This window comes from Chinchilla lanigera, unplaced genomic scaffold (genome assembly GCF_000276665.1).
Source record: "Chinchilla lanigera isolate Chin_1 unplaced genomic scaffold, ChiLan1.0 scaffold00010, whole genome shotgun sequence".
Taxonomy (NCBI): domain Eukaryota; kingdom Metazoa; phylum Chordata; class Mammalia; order Rodentia; family Chinchillidae; genus Chinchilla; species Chinchilla lanigera.
This window is the reverse complement of record NW_004955411.1, coordinates 1,890,005-1,907,318: the sequence shown is the minus strand read 5'-3', so window position 1 is coordinate 1,907,318 and position 17,314 is coordinate 1,890,005. Positions and strand designations below refer to the sequence as shown.

The window sequence follows — 17,314 nt, the reverse complement described above, 5'->3', positions numbered from 1 at the left end:
TTTTCTTAATAAAGTTCTGACATACATATTCTCTCTTTAGATTCTTACAATCATTTTGTGAGTTAGTGTGCAGAAATTATTTTCATCATTCTGATGAAAAAACTTCGCATATTTGTAATGGAGATCAATAGTCCTATAATAACAAATGGACAACAAGTCTGTGTTTTTAAATTGGGAGTTTTGCCCTATGCTTTAGTTTTTTTTTTTTTTTTTTGAGGCTTGTAGTATTTGTTTGAATTGAAGAGAAGCGTAAGTAATTGGTTCAAGTATATAATACTGTTAATTTTAAAAAGCAATTAGCCAATAAAAATGTACTAGTGGAATTAATGAATCAGTTAAATAACAGACAATATTGGTTTTGCCTACAATCTTGTCAGGTAGAAACCTTTTTACCACAGGACATTAAAAATAAAACCACTGGAGAATGGAGACATGACAGAGACAACCATGGTGCTGTCACACACTCTGGGTCTAGTAGGGTAGAATTTCTAGCAAGATTTTCAAAATTAGCTGTTTGCTTATTTCTTACTATTTTTTATACATGTTATCCTTCAGAACAGAGAGAAAGAAGTCTTGAGAACTGTGACACTATCTTATTTTTTGTTTCCTCATCACTTCTTGGAGCTTATTACCGTAGTCATAAGTAATTAAAAACATGTATCCATTAGTTGAAGTTACTACTTTAAGAAAGCTATTGCCCTAAGAAGCTGTCATTTAAAGTACTGGTAAAAGATTCCTGAGGTCAGTGCTGTCAGTTAGTCTCCAGTTTTGTTCTGCAGCCAGAGGCAGTACCAACTCACTGTCGTAGAATCATGAGTTCCCAAGCACGGAAAAGTGTCTCGTTACAGTTCCTGTAGGAGCAGCGTGTGTGCAGGGGACTATAAACATGAATGAATAGAAGATTGTGACTAGTGCTTTGCCGCTCATTAAAACCAGCTACTCAGCCTTTGGGGGAACTTCTTGGACATTTTCCCCTCTGAGACTGACTACAGAACCAGATGTGGTCTCTTCAGCTCCGCCCTACATCTCTCTCTTGAATGCTCAGAAAGATGGTATCCTTTTGAGCTAAGAGTTTTATTGCTCATCATCGTGAGCAAACAGGGAGGACAGCATCGTTGTTTTTCTTCAGTGGAGATTAAAGTCTCATCAAGTCACTACAGAGTGGCCCTTCACTTAACTTTCTGTAGCCCTCAAGGATGGTAACTTCATTCTCCTGCTCTTGTCTCTGTGAAGGCCATGGGAACCTGTCTTCTGTGAAGTTCCTTCTTTTTGAGCCATACTCTAGTCAAAAGATTGATAAATCCAGGAAAAGTGATGGAAGACTCCAAGCACTCAGGCGGCACCTCTTCCAGCCTCCCTGTTTGATTATATCCAGTTTATTAAGCTTCTGTCTATCAGCTGCTTTATTCATCCTGCAAGGACCTACTGAAATCAGATAGGTGCCGCAACGGCTTTGACTGCTGGAGATAAAAGGGTAAATGAAACAAAACCGTGGTGTGGCAGAGCTGACGTTCTCATGGGGAGAGCAAGACAACAAACACACGAGCAGATAGCGGGGTGGTAAAGCTACAAAAAAACACAGGTAAAGAAGTGGTGGGGAGTGTCCAGTGAGGTGATGTTCGGGCGAAGACATGAAGAAATGCGAAGAGGGGCCCTGGCAGGGAGGAAGCAAGTTCCAGACTTGGGGAAGAGGAAGTACAAGCTCCTGGAGTGGAGCGCATCGCTGGAGCTCCAGTGGGAAGGTGGGGCGTGAGGGAACAGAGCTGGGGGCTGAGACTGGAGCTGAGGAGACTGGCTGAAGAAGTCCGCTCGTGCGGTGCCGGTAGACATTGACTGCCAGGCGTCACAAGGGTTCGGGGCTTTGCGCTGAGTGAGGAGTGGCGGTGGGGAGTTTTGAGAGTCCAGTTGACGTGGTATGACCTGGAACTGAGTGACGTGGTGGGACTTCCACTGTAGTTCTCCCGTGGTTTGCTCAGCTAGGTTACGAGCCCTCTGAGGACAGGGTTAGATTGTACCTGGCTCTGTATGTGCCATAGTGTTTGCTATGGACTAGGTTTCAGCTGGCAAAATGTCCCCAGAGAGTGCCTCGTAGATGTGTGCTTCAGAACTGTGAGACAGCTGCGTTGCCTTTGAGGCACCTCAGAAATGTCTTCTCAGTGAAAACCTGTTCTCAGGATGTTCATCACAATGAACTGGTATTTTCCATTTGGAGAATCTTCTTATTGTTTTTTCTGTGCCTTTTCCACGAACTCTAAAAGTAGGTCCTTTTAAAAAGAAATCCATTTAGGGCTAGAAAGAAAATGACTGAATTGCTTTGCCTGACATCATTCAAATGACACTTGTGGCTGTCTGTCACGAGTGCACCCCTTCTAAAGATTAAAGCAAATAAAAGTGACTTTGGGCTAGTAATGACTTTTGGGCTAGTACGGTGTGATAGTATTAGACAATGGTAATCTTATGATAGCTCACTTCTATAGACTCCTCTAACTTGATTAATTTAATTTCCTTTTTATTTATCTGGACACAGACTTAGCAAATTAGGTTTGCCAAAGTTAAAGAAGTTCTTCAAAAGGACTTCTACTTGAAGTTCAAAGATAACAGGTGACCAAGAGCAAAAATGCAATGCAGATTAAAAATTTGAGGAGGGCATTCTAGTCTAAAGCCTCACCTTATACCTGGAGACAGAAGACTAAATAAAACAGAGGTCACTGGAATGGTAGACCAAGAAAAATCTACCTTTAAGCAAGTAGCGCATTTTAATAGGATGGATTCTAGTCTAGTGCCTTCCACTTTTTAATGTGCACAGGACTCGCCTAAGGGTTTGTTCAAGCACAGACGTTAGGGACGTTAGGGACGTCCCCTTCCCGCAGGTTCTCAGCTGACATCTGCTAGTCTGCAGACCTCATTCTGAGTGACCAGGTGCTAGCAGACAGCTTCCTGCTTGTACAGAGGCATTAGTTCACTCTGCTGTACTTTAATCTTTAGGAAACGTGGAGTGCATAGCCATTTGATGCTGATGAACAAGGTATTGGAAGAACAGAAAGGCAGTGAGCTAATAACCCCAAAGAGCCGGACGCAGCCCAGCAAATAGCGTCCATTGCTTCCTGTGCCATTTGCAGACTTTCTAAACTGCACTTGAGCCTCATATTTGGATGATGGATTTGAATATATAGAGTAAGCATATATAATAAGTCACACACAACAATTCCATGTGCACTATCATGGGATTCCTAAAGGCACAGGAAAATACATGATGAGTGTACCATTATCCAGTGTTAAAGGCTATAGTCATGGATTAGAATTATAACGCTTTAGCATGTTGAATGGCTTTCCCGAGGTCTCGTAGTGTACTGCATTGTAATTAAAATATGTGACCTTGGTTCTCCCCTCCTAACAATATCATGCTGCTTCTTGGAAATGGAGCATTGACCACATCCAGAGAGACATCAGTGTGAATTTTGATGCCTGGGTAAGAGGATTACAGTCTTTCTAGGCCAGAACCCCAGTGCGTGTGTGTGCGCATGTGTGTGTGCACATGCGTGTGTGGAGAAGGAGGGCAATGGAAGTATGGGTATGTCTCTGTCAGGACCTCAAAACATTGAATTCTGCACTCTGCTAGGAATGTTTAGGAAGCCTAGAGAAGATAAAAATTAAATGACACAGGCAACCGTGGTCAAAATCAAGGATATAGTACTTGGCCATGGAAACAAACAGGGGCAGTGACTAAAAGGAATAAACTAAAAATAAAAATTCTAATACTTCACTATTGATTGAGCAGAAAGGTTATAGATAGGTGGGTGTTTAAAAATGATTTCATATTTCTAAGTTCTCTCTTTCTGTCTCTATGGAAGCAATTAAACTCAGATGCTTGATGGTAAGGTCAGGTGAGGATTAAACCTTGGCTTCACCTATTAACACCATGACCCTGATATGTGATTTATAGTCTTTGACCCTCTCACAGAGTTTATAGAAAATGATGAGAGAATCAGTCTAAAATGCTCAGTACACTTCTTGATCCCAACTAGCGAGGACATAGAATCTGGATCTGTGAAGAACAATGGTGGCATAATTTGCAAAAGGTTTTGAATCTGTTCTTGAAACGGGTGGACTGGCAAGAGCAAGGTGCAGCAGCTGCCTTGAGCATGATTCTCTGTGCAGTGCAGCTCGCAGAGGACGCATGAGGTCTGTGGAATGCTAGGGTTGGATTTCTAACTGGGCGGATTCAGAGAACCAGCTGGGTTCAGCGGTTAGGGTTAAGAGTTACAGGGAGAGGAGTGTGAACAGTACCAAAGGCAAACTACATGTAGTCCTCCTTTGCCTTGAGGTGGCTTCCATGACTTTGAAATCCTGACTGCTGCATCAGGAAGTCAAGGGGTAGACACAAACACCTAAGAAAGGAGGCAGTATATGCAATTTAATAATAAGGCAACCATGTGAAGACTGAGTAAGCTTAGGAGAATGAGGAAGTCGTGAAGACTTTGGGCAGACCAAGTGTGGAGCACAGATTCCAAGTAGAAAGCATGCAGAAAATCTAGTAGATAGAGGAAGTAGTGTAAAATTATTGTCCAGTAGTCAGACAACTGTCAAATCTAGGAAACTTACAGCAACTGAGGAGCAAAAAGCTGGCAGAAAAACAAATATGGGACATCAGTAATGGATTCTGATACTGAATGTACTGACATCGAGCCGACCAAAGAATTTTGTTTCAGGTCTCATTCCGGATGTGTTGATCGCAGACATGATCTCAGTGAAAGGCTGCAGCTGGTGTAACTGAAGTTGTGCCTGCTGACAGCACCAGGCCAGGAAGTCTCACCTCTCCAGCAGCGAGATTCTGTTACTGCTCTATTACTGTCAAACGCTGGTGGTCAGGTTTCTGCTTCCTTATCTATGATTATATCCTTCAGTAACGGATAACGGTGCAATCTGCTGCCTAGCTTAGCCCCTCAAATTCTAGGTTGGTTTTAGTATTGTGTAGGTCCTGGGCATGGAGTTATAGTGACTATCTGTATTGACTTCACAAAGGAGTATAGAGAAGGAGAAGACGGAGGTGTAGGAGCAGAAGGAAGGAAAAATGAAGCAGAAAATAAAAGTGAGAAGAGGGACAGGAAGTCTCACAATTTGGGATTGTGGCCAGGATATCAAACATTTTGCTCATTCTGGGTGGCTGTAGAGATGAGTAACTGCCTAGGGTTTGTTCTTGTGCAGCATTTACTGGAGGGATATTCATTCTCTCTCTCTCTCTCTCTCTCTCTCTCTCTCTCTCTCTCTCTCTCTCTCTCTCTCTCTTTCCATCTCTCTATTTCTGTCTCTCTTTCTCTCTCTATATATGTATATGTATGTGTGTATGTGGTGACTTCATGCTTAACTGGATATTACCAGCTTATTTTTTTCCTCTTAAGAGAAGTCAGTTTCTTAAGTAGGAGATATTTCTGAACCTGAGGAAGAAAGACTTTTCTCAGTTTCCACTGGTGGTATATACATGAAAGACAACTGAGAAAGTATCACTTGAGAAAAGTATTGCAGAGCAAGATTTATTCAAGATTCAAAATATATCCGGTGCTTTATCGAGTGGAGAGATAAATGTAGTCCCTGAAGACATAGCTTGTGAACATGAGAATTGACTGAGAAGAGCTAATTTACTATTTGTCAAAGGGAAATGGATTGAGAAGAGTGATTGCAGCGAAACGTTTAAACAGAACGAGTGTCACAACTTTGTATTGAATTTGGGGAGATTTGGGGGGATTTATCAATCATTTTGTGGCATTGTACAGTGTTACAAGATTTGGGAGTTTGTGAAACATCATTCTGAAATTGCCCCAAGCTAGAGTTCTTTCTCTATTTTTGTCAAGAGCCCTGGGCACAAGTTTATGAATCCTGAGTGATGTATTAGCTAAAACTCTTCTGATTGCAAGTTACAGAAGTAAACTTTAGTTAGGAGAAAAGGGAATCTAGTGTACAAGGAAAAGAAAGCCCTAGAGAACCTCAGGACAGGAAGTCAGCTGGGCCCAGGTCTTGGGGCTCAGTTCTGGAGAGCCTCAAGCCTGTCCCTTTTGGGGCTACTTCTTTGGGTGCTCTCTGCCCTTCTTGACCTCCACAGACCTGCACTTTAAGTTGAATTAAGCTTCCCACAGCTAGCCATTGGCGTTAAATGCCGGTCTCCCAGAGTAACTGCGGAGTAGCTGAATGGCTGTGTCTCATTTGGGGGGAACCTGCCTGCTGCCCACCTGGTTCCGTGCTGCGTGATTTGCTCATGACCTCTGAGGGTGGCTCTGTGGGCGTGGGGCACAGGGACAGTTTCACAGCAGGAAATTGTCACAGGGTTGCTGATTGGTGGGCCATCTCGCCCGCCATGCCTGGGATGGTGCAGGGCGTGGGCAGCCTGCGACAGACGTTATTCCAGTGAAATGCCGTCGGCCAGTGCACTGCCACGGGTGGAAGAATCGGGTGGCGAAAATGAAGGCTTTCTGCACTTCGACTGTCATGATAATGAATTTATCTGTGTTGTGGTGCTGGGGACTGCACCCTCTACGCAGTGGTACATCTCTATAGCTTGACTGTTGTCATCAGAAAGCAGCTAATTGATTATGCTAATTATTGTTTTAATTTCACACTGGAGTCGTACTAGTTAGTTAAAATCAGTTTATTTCCAGACTGTTTTTAAACATTTGTAAAATCTTTTTACAATTTTAAAATTATGATTTTTTTTTGTGAGAACATTTGGGTAACGCAAGAATGCTCATATTTATTCATTTTAATAATATTTTTGTTTCTTTATTTTTTAAAACAAACTTGTGATTCATGAAGACTAAGCCTGGAGTGATTCGCCCGGCACCTATAAAATCCAGAATATTACTGAGAAAAGAAGAAGAAGTCTGCGAGCCCAACCCTTTCAGTAAATACCTGGACGATGACGGCGGCCTCTTCTCTGAGCAGGTGAGCGAAGACTGGATACTGTGAAAAATGCCTATAGAAAATGTCCCTATTAATATACTATGTATAAGAGAATGTGTATTGATTAGCATATCTTTGGTAATACAAATCATTTCTGCATAAGAAATAAAAATTCTTACACAATTCTAGGGTGATATTTTTAAGAATCTTAATTTTTTTTCTGAAAAATGTCTACCTAAAGTAGGATTGTTTGTGGAACTGACATTCGTCTCTGTGATTAATCTCTTATTAAATCACAAGGTGCGTGGGTCGCATAGGTACCACGTCTTCATTTCTAAAATGTTCTTTTATTGGAAGACATGAAGTGTTTAGCTTTGGGGTATTAGAGCTGATGAAGGTGCTGCTGTTTAGAATCAGATTAGCAGTGCAGTTGCCTAGGTTGAGCAGTGCCAGTTATAGGGGAGGGGCTCACGTCACTTTAATGATTTCTTGTCATTTTCTGTGTGTGTGAAAATGTATACTCTGCTCCCTTCTAAATGTTGTACATTGGGCTTTTAAGAGATCTGGAAAAATATGACAATATATATGCAATATAAAACTTCATAAATGATATCAAAGTGAAATTTTAGATCTTTATTTTACTAAAATACAATAAATAGGAATGCGTTATACATTTTTATATCTTAAGCATTATCAAGCCGTGTAAGCTAAATAAGATACACATGATGGAGGATATTCAGATGAGCAATGTATGATATCCAGAAACTTTTCCTAATAAAATCAGGATGTGTAAAGTGATCGCATATAATAATCTGCAATAAAACAGATTTATGAAGGAAAACAAAGATGATGTGTTCTTTTGAAAATTTTAACTATGACAGCATTCTTTTTTTATAACTGCATTCTTGAAATATGAATTACATTTATATCTGTGCAGTTTTATCTGCCACATTTGAATCCAGGCAAGTTGTTTCATCTCTGTAGGCTTCAATTCCTTAAGGTATGAAATGAAGTGTTCAGATCAGAGACTGTTTAAACTGTAAAATTTGAGTTACCTTATGATTAACCTTGATGGATCTGAAATCCCCGGTATTCTTTTTCCTTCCTGGTATTCTTTAAGAAGTTCATTATAAATATGTTCTTACAACTTGCTATATATTTTATTTATAAAATGAAGACTAAGTGAACTATAGTCGTGCATACTTCTAGTCCCAGATACTCAGGAAGCTGAGGCAGGTGGATCACTTGAGTTCACAAGTTGAAAACCAGCCTGGGAAACATAGCCAGACTCTGTCTCTAAATCATTCAAGCAATTAATCAATAGATTGATCAAAATGGAGATGAAAATATTTCCCATTTTTATATATTTTACGGGACTGCTAGGATTTTTGATGTCTTACATTTTAAGAATGCACTTAGAGGCAACTGTGGAACAAAGCGCAGTCCTCAAATTAGAGACATCTTACTGATATATAAACTATCTTCGTCAGTTGACAAATAACAGAAAGAAAAATTCCTATTAGCAAGGCATATTTCATCGTCAATAAAACATTTAGGAAATATCTATTGTTTGCATGGTACTGACATTTCAGAAGCTTACTGTGAAGTTTTAGACAGCATGGGATCACTTTAAAAAGCTTGTAAAAATAACCCAGTATTTATTTGAAAAACAAACTGCCAACAGTTAGAATAAATTTCAGATATTATCCGTGTAACTTATATTCCTCAAAATATGATCTGACTTATAATACCATAATTCTCTTGTATATTTTTAAATTTGTGCAGTTTATTTCAAGCAAATATTCTTCTAAATATCAAGTTAATATACCTTAATTTATCATTGTTAATTCTCTTGTGGAATGATGAATTCCATTTCTAAGTGCAGGAAATTCTTGTGATTAAAAATAATTGCCATTTCTCTTCATTGTGTTTCCTGATTCTACAGATTTAACACTCTGTTTATGTTACCACGCACACCTATTTATTTTAAGATAATTTTTGAAAATATCACTGTTGTGCTAATATTGTGGTAGAAGGCCATAGACATAATCTTACTAATATTTTCCTTCAACCAACTTACTTGTCTGTATCCTCACTTGAGTGGTTTATAGAAGGAGACTGCTGACAGGAAGAATTGAAGTCTAACATACTACTTAGCAGTGAATTGCAAAGGCCCAAATCTTATTTATTGACCTTGTATAGGAGGGAAAACTGTGAGAGAACCCTGGGGCCCACATGCCCAGGAAAGTGTGTAGACCACCATATCAAATGTCTTTTTTACACTGAACTCTACCATTTAATTGTTTCCAGAATGTGTAATGGAAGCAGTCATCAAAGACAGCTCACAGATAGGGATACTGAGCTGTACTTAACAATATAAGTTGAGTAATAACAATTCATAATCTCAGCGTTGCTGCTGCATCAGAACTTCAATAGAAGAAAGCGTATTCAAGTTCAGTTCTAGTTACTACTGTGTTCTCGGTACACTCCTGCCGCAGAATACATTGAATGTTTCCAAACTTGGTTGTTCTTCCCCACCCATGTAATAGAAAAGTTTTAGCCAGACGGTTGGGCTAAATTGTAGTAACTCCTACTTGCTAAGCTGCCTTGCACTGGGACAGTTTCCACCTGACAAGATGTTGGAGGGGGTTGTTAATATATTTTCCCTCGCACATTCACTGCCATAAAATGTGATTTCAAAATGTCAGATGCTAAGGATGGTGCGACTAGACAGAGACGTATTTGTTGTAGCTCCAAAAGGGACAGCTGAGCAGCTCTATGAATCATTGTGGACTGAACATTTGCCTGGAAACAGCCTCTCAGCACTAAAAGCAAAGTTGGAACCAAATGTATAATCAAGTAATTGAGACTTATTATTTAACAACTTCTGCATCAAAATGGCATAGGCCAGGAAGTATCATTCCACAGCAGATGGATTTTTAACAAAAACCCTTCTGAATGCAGCTATGCTTCTCTGAAATTATCTCCAACCCATCGTGGTATCAATTTGTGCTCCTTTGCGGCACTACAGAACGTTTTCACACTCTGCCCCAAATACACGGATTCAGAAAGGATTTGCTTTGAAACGTGCTTCGATGCATATTTAAGGGCAGAGTTGGAAAATAATAGAATTGTTTGGACAAATGGGCACCCATTTAGAACACACAGAGCTTTTGGAAAATCAGTTCACAGATGAAAATGAAAATACTAGCGAGCAAAATTATTTTTAGTTTATCTTACTTGTGAGGCATAAGATACATTGGTTACTTTCTGATCGTTTTGTGTGTCTAATTAGATAAAGGTGATTTTTTCACTGATGATTTTCCTTTTAAGAAAAGCAGTTGTTAACTTCAGTTATATAAATTACTATGTAAAATATTCCTTTCATAAATGCATAATTCAACCCATGATGGGACCTATTTATTGCCTTCTTATAGTCTTAGACCCTGAAGAAAAAAGAAGGTGCATTGAATTCAAGGAACAATATTGTTGTTTCGTCTAATTCGCCCAGAAATACTTGTCTTTGTTTTTCAGCTTCGTAGGAAATCGTGATTCCTAGCATGTGTGCCTCTTAAGCTGTATTTTCCTTCTAATTTGTTTTAGCAGAGGAGAGAGAAAGTTTTGTATTGAGATGACCATTTGGAGAGCTCACTCCACACCATTCACAGAGAACATAAAAGGATAATTATAAGGAATTTCCTTCACTGTAAACTTTTCAGTCTTTTTTTTTTCTGATTTCTTCTTAGACAACCACCTTACTTCTTTTCCCTGCCAAATTCTTTGACGCTCAGTTTTGATGGTTCTGTGAGTGACTTTTGATTTGTATCTAACAGTTCATTTTCATTCTACAATTCATCAAGTAGTATTTCCACTGAGACCTTGGACTTCCTTGCCTCAGGCTGCCCAGGCCTTCCCATTGCAGGCGAACACCTTGTGACAGCTGAAAGGACAGTGCTGCCTCTTACTCCCATGACTCTGCCCCAAAGCACCACTTTTTAAACCTTGTTTTTCAACCAAGTTGGTTCATCCCTTGTTCCATGAGCGTATCTGTTATCAGTGCTAATCTTTGACCAAATGTTATATTTCAGGTGAAATGTTTATGTGAAACTTCTTAGGTCTAGAAGTCATTTAGCAGCTCACTGAGTTCTTTTAAGGAGAAGAAACTGACATTTCCTTAGTGTTGCATTCCTCTGGGAAGCTTTGAGATCAGACTTGGCTTCTTCAAGTTTTACCACGCAGTTTTTCAAGTAATGCAATCCCTGTGGTTTTTTCCTCCCTCCCCACCTCCATTCCTTCCTCCCTCCATCGCCCCCTCCCTTCCTCCCTTTCTCCCTCTGTCTTTCCATATGTAAGAGGTAGTAGCTTATCATCAGCAGGTTATGCACCATGTGGAATAGATAACATCCTCAACACAAGAAGCTGATTTCTTTATTTGTGTTTTTAAATTGTTCTTTGGAGACAGTATTTGCTTTTTTCTCCAGGATATAATTAGGTAGGCTCACTTCTTCATACTCAGAATTTCATGACTTTTTTTTTAACTTTCTCCTGAGTTAGTATGCACATCAAAGTTGGAACTAAACTTCGCAGTTTTTTTGCGTTGTCTGCCTTACTGAGGGAGATTTTTTTCCTGCCCCCGTTTATCTGCTTTATGTAGGGTAAGCATTTTAGAGACTTACTTGCTGTAAAAAAAGCAAACACAAAAGGAAGGCCCATTGGCCATTTCTGTCACAGTGGTTCCCAAAGCGTTAGTTGTCTGACAGTAATTGTGGATGTGTAGTGCCTGACAGCATCTCGGTCAACTGGGAAATGATGTTTGAAAGTCCAGTGAAGATCTGTCCTCAGGGTTAACTCATGATAGTCCTATATATCTCTATTCAAGAGAGATTGATCATTGCCGTATTACACAGAATACACTCGGGCTTCAAAATAAGACCTCACTAAAATAGAATTTACTAATTCTACCTCGGTTTTTAATCCTAAAAGTATCACCAAAATTTCCAAAGAAAGTGAGCAATTCTGCAAAAATCATTTTAATCTCGGTGTGGCGGGGCACACCTGTAATCCCAGTGCTCTGGGATGCTGAGGCGGAAGGCCTCTTTAAACCCTGCCTGGGCAGTTTTGCTACTTAGTGAGACCCTGTTTCTAAATAAAAATAATAGAAGTGCAAAGACCTGGGTTCTATCCCCTGTATCACACCTTCCAAATCAGTCAATCAGTGACTAAATAAGATCCAAAGCAAACCTTGTTCAGAGACCAGAAAGCCGAAGAGTTTTATTTGCTCGTAAGAAGTCCAGCTCAGCCGGCGGACGGAGCTGCGCATGGTGATGAGCACGTGTCTTCGGCCAGCTTTTCAGTGTGTACGATCACTTCGGCTAAGCTGGTGCTCTTGTCCCAGTCGCTGTTTAAGTCTTCCTCTTCTTTCCCTCTACACAGTCAGTTCTGCTGCTGCTTTAGGATGACTTGGCATGTCATTATTATTAGTAAACTTGGCCAGGGGCTGGGGATTTAGCTCAGCGGCAAAAGCGCCTGCCTGGCAAGCGCAAGGTTGTGAGTTCGGTTCCCGGTACCGGAGAAAAACCAAAAAAAAAAAAAAAAAAAAAAAAAAAAAAAGTAAACTTGGCCATGCAGTCAGTGAAAGACTTACGGTTTTTCTGCCCTGAATATTTTCCTTGACTCGTGAGCAGAAAAATCAAGGTGGGGTGCTTAGAGGAAGACATGATTAAAATTGAAGGTACTTTTGAGTATGAATGCTAAAGCTGACATGTTTGACGGACACATTTCATGGTCATTGGAGAGACTGGTAAATATCTTTAAATGTCTGTGAGGTTGGATAGACTTTAATGAGAACCAAGACATGCAAGTTTGAAGATGAATTATATGAAGAGAATTGGAAACTGTCTCCTTTCTGTGATATAAGAAAAGTAATTCAAAGCAGATAATTTAGGCAAAAAAAAATAAATCCAAATAAGGAGAGCAACTAAAAAAATGCAGAGGAGAAACATCTCCTATAGGAGATGAGCAAGCTGTCTTTTGTACTCTATTTAAAACTCCAAAGGGGGAAGTTGAGTCTGTGAAGAATCGGAATCAAGCTAGTGAAGCAGGTCTTTTATAAAATAAATATGTAGGAAGAAAGCATTAAAAAGGCAAAGATGTGTAGTTCTTTCTGCTGAAAGAAACTGTCAGTGAGTCTTTGGTTGACCAGTATTGCATGTTTATATCTGTTTTCACGAGAAGCCACTTTGAAGATATCAATATGTAATCCAACCACCATTGTTAATTCCATACCACTTTGTTTGTAACTCTGGGTTGTCTGTATTGTGCTTGTGATATGTTATAAAATGTTGTATGTCTGTTAATGTTTCCTTCCTTTTATCTTTAAAATAAAAATTAAAAAAAAAAAATGAAGCCACAAAAAAAACAAAACAAAACAAAACAAAACAACAAAGGTTACATGGAAAGGAAGATCTGTAGTAAGCTGGTTCATAGTTGGTTATGCCACCAGATAAGCAAATTGGTAGGTTCTTAGAATTCTCAGAAATAATGTTCTAATTCCCCAGAATGGGCATACTTAATGAATTTAATCTACTGTAGCGGAGGCATCTAGATATTGATTTCCTTATGGATCTTAAGATTATTTTTTAACCTTCATCTTATAAATAGGCAATTAAATTGAGTAAGAGAATAAACAATTTAATAGCAACAAGCTTGACAGTCATGTCCACCTAGTAAAATGCGGAAGATCAGGATGTTTTATGTGCTCTGTGAAAGCTAGTCCATGTGGTATTTATTGCGTTTGGTGTGTTCGGAACAGAGGTGCATCTCTCTGCCTGAAGCTCAGGTTACCGGGAGTTGCCTGTGGTGAAGGACTGACCCACTGCAGTTGTGTTCCACAGGACTCAGTGACCCTCTTCATTCTGATTTGCAAAAGAAATGAAGGGAAGCTGAGGTGTCTTCCTTTTGCAAAAAGAACTCTGAAGGCTGCGTCCTGTCCCTGCCTCTGTGGTTAACCAGCTGTAGTCAATGTATTTGTGAAACGCAAACCCCTCTGGTGAAAGGGCGAGACTGGACACGGTAGTGGTTCTCAGTGAGGCTGGATTTGCCTCAGACAGACTGGTTGTCATGGCAGAGGAGGCAGGTGCTGCTGACCTGCACTAGCTGGAGGCCAAGGGGGCTGCTGAGTGTGCTCCAGTGCACAGGAGGGCTGCCCAGAACGCAGCGTGATGGGCCCCCAAAGGCGGTAATGCTGGGAATCAGGGGTCCTGGACTGGAGCATCTCATGGGTGTACTCCTGTGACTAGTGAAGCTTAAAACTTCACTCCTGCCAGGAGCACGTTAGTTTAACCAGCATTGCTCAGGTTATAAGACTATCGGACAATAGAAAACTCTTAGAATGTCTGTGAAAACTCCTAAAATGCATGTTGCAGAACTAATTGCTTTTGAACTAGATCTTACTATCTTCTGCACAGTGGTGGTTGTGTAGAGGTGCTGTTGAAGTGAAGGTGACCTCACAGCATGAAATTCTGTGTCCATTTCTTTAAATACTCCAAGAGCCCTTCTTGATGTTTTATGTCCTTGAACAATTCACAAAGAGGGTGGTGAATAGTAAGTAGTACTTCGGCCATAGGTTTGGAGAGGTGGAAAGCCATCATCCACTCTTAGATCAATCTTAGATCAAAGTAATGACAAATAAAGCACATCCCCATATAGTTTTAGGGTCCCCCCCCATCAGGTATGTGTATGTGTGTGTGTGTGCATATACCCACCCCCCCAGTGTGCGCTAGCTTGCGTAGGAAATCTTGTTTTTTTAAATTCTTGACTTCTTCCTTTCTTTCAGTATTACTTTCTATTCACATCCTGTTTATATTGAGAGATCATCAATACCATTCATTGCCACTATTTCTTTTGAATAATTGTTGTTATTCAAATAATACTCCTAGGAAATAGATAATTTCTTTTAAAATTTATGTGTATGTGTGCAAAAGAATGTTTAAATTCGCATCAGCACACTTTTAAAGGATCCTGGCGTTTGCTACTGAAGTTACATTCTTTTCTCCTTTTTGCACTGACACACTTTCTGTTTCTGATGCAGATGTCCTGAATCCAGATGTAAATAGGCAGGCCGACTTTTAAACACAGACATTTGTCACGATGGAAATGAAGGGGCCTTTGTAGGTCTTTCCTAGTTTTTAGACTTGGTGTGTCTTTGTTCTTCATGTACAGAAGAAACTTGTGCTTTGATTCGTTTACTTTATAATCACAAAAGACTGCGTGGTACGCCTGGTAAAAAGCTCTAGATTTCTTGCATTTTAAATCTCTCTGGACAGTGGTGTGAAACTGTGGACGAGCTGCACCTAGGAGATCTAACTCAGCTGCAGAGCACCAGCCTTTCCATTTCCGTCCTTGTAAGGTAATGGACACAAGGAGCAAAACGTCAGCATCTTAAAGCTGGAAGGTGGTTCTCACAGTGTAACATTAAAATGGGCACTACAGCCCTGCATTAATGCACCTAACTAGATAAAGAAGTGTAAAGTTCTGCAATACATGGCAAGAATACAACATAGCCCTTACGTGCACAGTATGCTCAGAATTTCAGAATTGTGACTTCACAGGTGTGCAAGTGCTGTGAGAGTCAGTCAGGTAGGAAGTGGTGAGATTTGTGCTTGGGCTAACTCAGCTTGAGAATGTCCCGTTAGGACAACAAAACTATGGCTGATTCTTCCTGATTCTAACAAAGACAAGGCACTTCCTGAGGTAGGTGCTGAATGACCCAGAGTGCAGAACGCAGGATTATTTTCCCAGGTGCTTTTGTGTGGGTGAGCCTCTCCTCGCAGTGGGTGAGCCGTCTGCAGGCACCAGTCAACCAGGAAGCAAATTGTTGAGCCGTTGATCATACTTACCCACTTAGAACTGAACTACCGCTTTGTGAAGTGGGAATGGTTCTTACACTCAAAGAATCTTGAATACTTTTAAAATCCAGCCAGTTTTCAAAATCTTTTATTCTCACAGTGACATTTGTGGGGGTCTCCTCTGCCTTTAGTCTTTTTTGTACTTGTGCAAACCCAGCAGTCCTTCCTCCTCTATGGCCTTGTTGGAGCCCAGGCACAGGCAACTTGTGAATCTTGTCTTTCCTTCTAGTTTTATGAACCTTCTCTAACGTCTGATCGTCCGGTTGACCAAGGATTGTCTTCAGCTCCGTGATCCCTGCCCCTGCACCCAGTTTCTTGTGACGTGGCATGCTGGGACCTTTCTCAGTCACACACGGGGCCTTGGCTGGGTCTGCTGGGTTCCCCCTCTCATTTCCACCTGCACCCTATTTCCTGCCCTCCTCAAGCACAGCTGACACATTTGTGCTCTGATCAATTGGTAGATTTTTGAAACTCAAAATCTTTCTCTCTCAAACTAGTGTCCTTAGTATAGGTTCCCAAAACCTACTTTGATACTCAACACAAACAAGTAACAGCCCCACCAAAAACCCAAAGCCCCGTTCTCTGCTGTTCCAGCGCTGCTTCACATTCCCACCTGGGGTGGCAAGACGGAAGGAGTGCAGAGCTGCCTGGGAGGGCGGATGGGAGGACTGTGGAAAAGAAACAGACAGGACAGGGGCTGGCCGGCGTGGGGCTCCTGCCAGGCGCAGGATGCTGGCCTTCACCGTGGACGGTGGGTCTGCTGTTCTGCACATCACTCCTCCCGCTTTTCGTAATCTTCAGCCATCCAACCTGTGTGCCAGGGTCTGGAATAGGCCTGAGTGACTCCCCGGGCCACAAAGCAGACAGTGTTCTCTGGCTTCTAGTGAGCTCCACGTCTCTGGGCCTTGGTTTCTGTTTCCTTCAGCTCGGCCTCTCCTGCACCCTTGGTTGTCCTCAGGCGACAGAGTCCACTGCACTGTCGGGACACATGCCGCAGGCCTCCTGTGCAGGGCAGCGCCGTGCCCGGTGCTCTGGTTCTCGCATCCACTAAGCGACACTTCCCTGGCGGTCAAGCACAGCCCTTGACCACTCTGCTTCCTGAGAGAGAGCGAAAGCGATGATGGACTTCAGTGAGGGAGCAGGGGCTCTGTGTGATTTGGGGAAGAAATGTCCTCACCTAACTTCCGTTTCATCCTGGAAAACTGAGGCTGCCAGTCACCATTTCCCCTGGAGTCCGTCCTACTGTCTCCACCAATATATTTGTAATTTTAAAAGGACGTTTTAGAGAGGGGGACGGGGATCCGGAAGAGGCAGGAGGTAAGGAGGAGGGGAACTGAAAATGATGTTTCCCAAAACAAACATCACGTTAGGTGTTGTACATGGACACTAATCAAAGAAAAAAGTAATTAATGAAAAGTTTCCCAAAGATTTTAACTTTTAAGTACAACTGACAAATAAAAAGTATGTGTATTTAAGGTTCACAGTGTGATGTTTTAATGTGTTGGCGGTGTGTAGCA

At 41.1% G+C, this 17,314-nt stretch overlaps 1 protein-coding gene across 14 annotated transcripts in view; it reads left to right on the top strand.

The window, feature by feature from the left end:
* The window catches only part of Mlip (muscular LMNA-interacting protein), a 247,723-nt gene that overhangs the window by 193,299 nt on the left and 37,110 nt on the right, over nucleotides 1-17,314 (top strand). For all 14 annotated transcript variants that reach the window (XM_013510883.1, XM_013510882.1, XM_005377599.1 and 11 more), the window contains one exon: nucleotides 6,805-6,933. In XM_013510883.1, coding sequence (XP_013366337.1) covers nucleotides 6,805-6,933 — 129 coding nt within the window. The remainder of the gene's footprint in view (nucleotides 1-6,804; nucleotides 6,934-17,314) is intronic.